This window comes from Dipodomys ordii, unplaced genomic scaffold, assembly GCF_000151885.1.
Source record: "Dipodomys ordii isolate 6190 unplaced genomic scaffold, Dord_2.0 Scaffold24, whole genome shotgun sequence".
NCBI classification, from domain to species: Eukaryota; Metazoa; Chordata; class Mammalia; order Rodentia; family Heteromyidae; genus Dipodomys; species Dipodomys ordii.
The window spans coordinates 2,425,048-2,430,683 of record NW_012267240.1 but is presented as its reverse complement, the minus strand read 5'-3'; the positions used below and the strand labels follow the sequence as shown (position 1 = coordinate 2,430,683).

Here is a 5,636-nt window from a genome sequence, read left to right as displayed (position 1 = left end):
GCTATCCCTCAGCTCTTCAGATCAAGGCGAGTGCTCTACCACTTGAGCCACAGCGCCACTTCCTTTGCTGTTGTTTTTTCTTTTTGTCTTGTTTATCTGTCTTTGGGAGGATAAGAGAGGGCACAGAAATGAAGGGACAAAAGGTGAACAAACATAGCAGTGGTACTCATTAGACACTATGTTGAAAATGAACTACACTACTTGTGGGCAGAGACTGCAGGAAAAAACTGGGAGTCAGGGAAAGCGTGACACTGTCCAAAAAGAAATGCACTCATTATCTGGCTTACGTAACTCTAACCCCTCTGTACATCACCTTTACAATAACAATTTTAAAATTAAAAAAAAAGAAAAAGAGGAAAGCAAAGCAATTTGTCCAGAAAGAATAATTAGAACTTGCCTTAGTGTCCTCTAGAATCTACCTTAACATCTTTTCTCAGCTCTTTTCAAAATCTATTAAGAACAGTAATTAATATCAATTACTTGAGAAAGTAAAAAAAAAAAAAAATTAAAAAAAATTTTTGGTCAGTTGTAGGGCATGAAACTCAGGGCCAGGGTGCTGTCCCTGATCAAAGCTAGCATTCTAACACGTTGAGCCACAGTGCCACTTCTGGTTTTTTGGTAGCTAACTGGAGATAAAAGTCTCACATTCTACCTGAGCTGGCTTTGAATCGCAATCCTCACTTAGCTTCCTGAGTAGTTAGGACTATAGGCATGAGCCACCAGTGCCCAACTTAAAAAAAAATATATATATATATATATATATATATATATATATATTCAAGCAGGAAGAAAAACTCGTTTATTAACAGAGAGCAGCCCTTTTTAAAGCCAAAAAGGAGCAGGTGACATGGCAGGGGAGGAAGAGGAACCAATCACTGTCAAGGTCACACCCTATCATGTACCTAAGCTTTTAAAATATATTTTTTTGAGAGATACATTGAACACATAACCAAATACTCTACTTAAAACAGATTATTTCAATATCACTCCCAATACTCAGGTAATCAAGGTCTCATTACCTTCAGGGACAGACTCTGCCCACCGAGGGTCAGAAGCTGGGTAGTCATCCACCAAGTCCACACTGATCTGGGTCACAGCCTTGTCTAGTTCAGAATCAGAACCCAAGTCAGAACGAGAGGAAAACAGCTCATCAACCATCATTTGAGCACGACCTACATCCTTCCTGCACAAAAAGAGGCAAAACATTTCAAAACTTATCACAGAAAAAAATATGAAATTAAGGTCCCATGTGTTAAGTTGTAGCCCAAGCACTGTGTGTAGCGTTTATGTAACTCAAAAGATAAAGCAGCCAGGTACTGGTGGCTCACACCTGTAATCCTAGCTACTCAAATCTGAGGACTAAGGTTTGAAGCCAGCCTGGGCAAGAGGGTTCATGAGACTCTTATCTCCACCAAACTACTCAAAAATAGCCATAATTGGAGCTGTGGCTCAGTGGTAGAGTGCTACCCCTGAATGAAATAAATTCAGGGACAGCACCCAAGTTCTGACTTCAAGACCCAACACTGGCATATACATACATACACAAATTTACTGTGTAGTCTTAATTCATAAAATATTGGATCTTTACAGCATGCTAGGCTCTGGACACCAAATGCTGAAGTCAGTCCTAGACTTTATAAAGTCTCAGACAACTGGAAAGCAAGGGTACATCTGTGAGAAGCATGAGGACAGGTATAAACAGAGGGCTACAGAGCACACAGAAGGGAAAACAAACTGTCACGAAGTTCTGTGTATACAAGGCTTGATGTGGAAGAAGAGACCAGGGGAAGATGGGGAGAATGTGGCAGGTATGCACTTGTGCCCATCAGCTCACACGGAAGCTGTGCCTCCGAAACCTGAAGCAATGAAAGAGGAACAGATCACCCAGGAAGGACAGTCTAGAAGAGAAATTCTAAGTCAACAAAGTGAAGGACAGGTAAGTTCTCACAAAGGAGATGCTTTAAAGTTGAAACAAGGTAGAGCCAATAGCGGACAAGGAGAGTGCCAAGTGGAACAAGCATGACTCATATTCAGAAGGGACATGATACCCTGTAAGCCACAGTGTGGGGTTTATAATCAAACCCAAGGAATCTTTGGAAAGACTAGGGGTTTAGCTATCACAGTCTGTTCTGGTTTTCCCAAAGACCTTTCCAATTCTATGATGTATGGAGAAGGTTAGATGGCAGACAAGGCAGGATAAAAAAAACCCAGTTAGGCAGTTCCTACAGAACTTGGGGCTGAGACTCCATTTCAGAAGCAGCATGACTCTCCTATGAAGATTCTGCATCCCCAGCAGTGGCATGAATGTGGCTCGCAGGAGTGAAGAGCACAGCCATGCTAGATGTCTTGTGATGCTGCTTCAGAGACTGCTCACAGATGCAGGCTGAGACCATGTCCCTGACGGAGACCTTAAGCTGATGGCACTGAGTTGAACAGGCTACCACACTCACCACATTTATGCCCACGTTTAAAGCCTTAAGAGACGAGACCGGGAATGAGGACTTTTGTAGACAGGATTAGTTAAGAAGGATTTGAGTGGGCCCTAACATCTGATGTCTAGTCCCAATAAGGTTATGTGTTGACAGTTACAGTATGCAGAAGTCATGTGACAATGGAAACAGAAGCAAGCCACCTACAAACCAAGCAGCCAGGACAAGTGGGAAAAATTCCCCCCCAGGGTCCAAAAAGAGCTGACCCCCTTATTTCAGGCTTTGGTCTCCAAAATTCTGTTGTTCTAACTCAGCTTATGGCAATTTGTTTTGGTAGCTACAAGAAACAAATTTAAGAACTATATACTTGCTACATTGTTAATGAGAATGGTAATTAAAACATAAATGTGCAATTTAAAAAGTAATCCAATTTTTAAAATAAGACTGATAAGTAAAGAAAACAAAAAACACTATTAGTACTTACTGGGTACCAGTGGCTCACTTCTGTAAGCCTAGCCACTCAGGAGGCTGAGATCCAGAGGATCATAGTTTGAAGCTAACTAGGGCAGAAAAATTCACAAGACCTCATCACCAATTAGCCAGCAAACAATTAGGTAAGACGTGTACCTCAAGTGGTAGAGTGCCAGTCAGCTAGCAAACTGAGTAAATGTGATGACCTGCACACAAACTGTGTAACTGGGAAGGGGGAAAAAAGAAGTTTACAATTTCTTTTTTGGTCAATTGTAGGGCTTGAACTCTCTACTACTCACCACTCTGAGCCACAACTCCACTTCCAGTTTTCAAGTGGTAAGCTAGACAAACTGGAGATAGGAGTCTCATGGGTCCTTTTCTGCTCAGGCTGGCTTCAAACTGCAGTCCTCAGATCTGAGTAGCTAGGATTACAGGTGTGAGAAGTATGAGCCACTAGCACCCAGCCACTACTTGTGTGTGCACGCACATGTGTGTATGTGCCAATACTGGGGTTTGAACTCAGGGCTGAGACTTCTTGTCCACTTTTTGTGCTCATGGCTGGCACACTACCACTCGATCCACACTTCTACTTTCAGCTTTTCTGGTAAGTGGTGATGGAGTCATGTGAACCTTTCTGCTCAGGATGGTTTTAACCATGATCCTCTGGATCTCAGCCTTCCTAGTAACTAGGATCCAAGTAGTTAGGATTGCAACCAATGCCTGGCTAAGACTGCTACTTAATAAAACAAAATCACTTTCTCAGGCAGAAAACTTAACGAGGCAAAATTAAACCATGCAGGCACTCAGAGCCTAACTTCAGTCACCTCAGTAAGGAGCCTCTATACACCATCTACCAGTTTATGGGGTCAGGACCTGAGGACTGGAGCAGCTAAGTATTACATGCAAACAAACCAAAACATTATGTACCTGCAGTACTGCAGAAAAGCAGCTTTCAGTAGCTTCGTCTTATCTTCCTGTGCTATAGTTTCCTTCTTCATGGAGGTCTCAAACACTATACTCTGCAAAGAAACAAAGAGGTGAACATCCCAGAATATTCCCAATGCAGAAGAATTAGACTACCCAAGAAGGAAGATACCCTTACAAGCTGTTAGCCAAAGTCTACATGACTTTGTTTATATACTCGGAGAAATGTACCAATGTATCAAAGTACCAGACAAATGACCAAAGACCTATAGATAAGGCAATAACTCAGGGATTATACCATGAGTAAAACTGTTTAGGGATTTACTTCATCATAATGAATATAACTTTTCAAATCTTTCATAGGTTTTCTATTATATAATTATAATGTATATTATAAGCATTTTGGATGATGAGATTAAACAGGGATTTCTAAAAATTTTAAATAAATGGAACATTTTAAGACAGCTTTAGAACATGCAGCAGAACAGCTATAACCACATGATTACAAAACAAACTTTTAAACACATTGCTTTGGCTGGCCCCAATGAGATATGCCTATCATCTTGAGTTCAGGGCCTTACTACTACACAAAAAATTAACACACCTATAATCCTACTCAGGAGGCTGAGATCTGAGGATTAGGATTCTAAGCCAGCTTGGACAGACAAATTTGAGAGACTCTCATCTCCAAACCAGCAAAAAACTGGAACTGGATGTGTGGCCTAAGTGGAAAAGTGCCAGCCATGAGAAAAAGTTGACTGAGAGCATAAGGCCCCCAGTTTAAGCTCCATTAGCACATACACTCCCCCACCAACCCAATCAAGCAACAAAAAGCCCTTTATTTTCTGTAGAAATGATATAGAATCATTTTAATTTTGAGTTACAAAAATAGTCTACATATGTTGGGGTCAATATATTGGGGTATTTTTCAGCTGAATAGATTTTCCTATCCAAGCTGGCTTGAACCTGCATCTTCAGATCTCAGTCTACTGAGTAACTAGGATTACAGGCATGAGTCTCTAGTGCCTGGCTAGAACTGAGGTTTTCATTCCAAATCTCTAAAACTGTCAGATTATGTGAAATATATGAATAAAATACTGATAAAAAATATTAAACAGCTAGGCGCTGGTGGCTCGCACCTGTAATTCCAGCTACTCAGTAGACTGAGGATCAATGTATAAAGCCAGCCTGGGCAGCAAAGTCCGTGAGACTCTTATCTCCAATAAACCACCAGAAAACTGGAAGTGTCAATGTGGCTCAAGTGGTAGAGCACTTGTCTTGAGCTGTAGAGCTGAGAGACAATGCCCAGGCCCAGAGTTCAAGCCCCATGACCAACAACAACAACAAAAAGTTAAACAGCCTGGCACCAGTGGCTCATAACTGTAACCCTAGCTACTCAGAAAGCCGAGATCTGAAGATTGGGGTTCAAAGCCAGCCCAGGCAGGAAAGTCCATGAGACTCTTATCTCTAAGTAACCAGCTAAAAGTCAGAAATAGAAGCTATAGCTCAGAAGTAGAAGCTATAGCTCAAGTGGTAGAGCACTAGCCTTGAGCAAAAGAACTCAGAGATAGCACTCAAGTCCTGAGTTCAAGCCCCAGGACCAGTGCATTAAAAAGAAAATAACAGTTGCCGGGAGCTAGTGGCTCACGCCTGTAATCCTAGCTACTCAGGAGGCTGAGATCTGAGGATCACGGTTCAAAGCCAGCCCGGGCGTGAGACTCCTATCTCCAATAAACCACTAGAAAACCGGAAGTGGTGCTGTAGCTCAAGTGGTAGAGCGCTCGCCTTGAGCTGAAGAGCTGAGGGACAGCG

The 5,636-nt window shown here is 41.9% G+C and overlaps 1 protein-coding gene across 1 annotated transcript in view; it reads right to left on the bottom strand.

The window, feature by feature from the left end:
* Nup133 (nucleoporin 133kDa) overlaps positions 1-5,636 on the bottom strand; it is a 39,691-nt gene that overhangs the window by 32,378 nt on the left and 1,677 nt on the right. Inside the window, exons 3-4 of the mRNA XM_013014765.1 lie at positions 3,828-3,919; positions 1,020-1,183 (exon numbers count right to left, since the gene is read on the bottom strand). Of these exons, the coding sequence (XP_012870219.1) occupies positions 1,020-1,183; positions 3,828-3,919 (256 nt within the window). The remainder of the gene's footprint in view (positions 1-1,019; positions 1,184-3,827; positions 3,920-5,636) is intronic.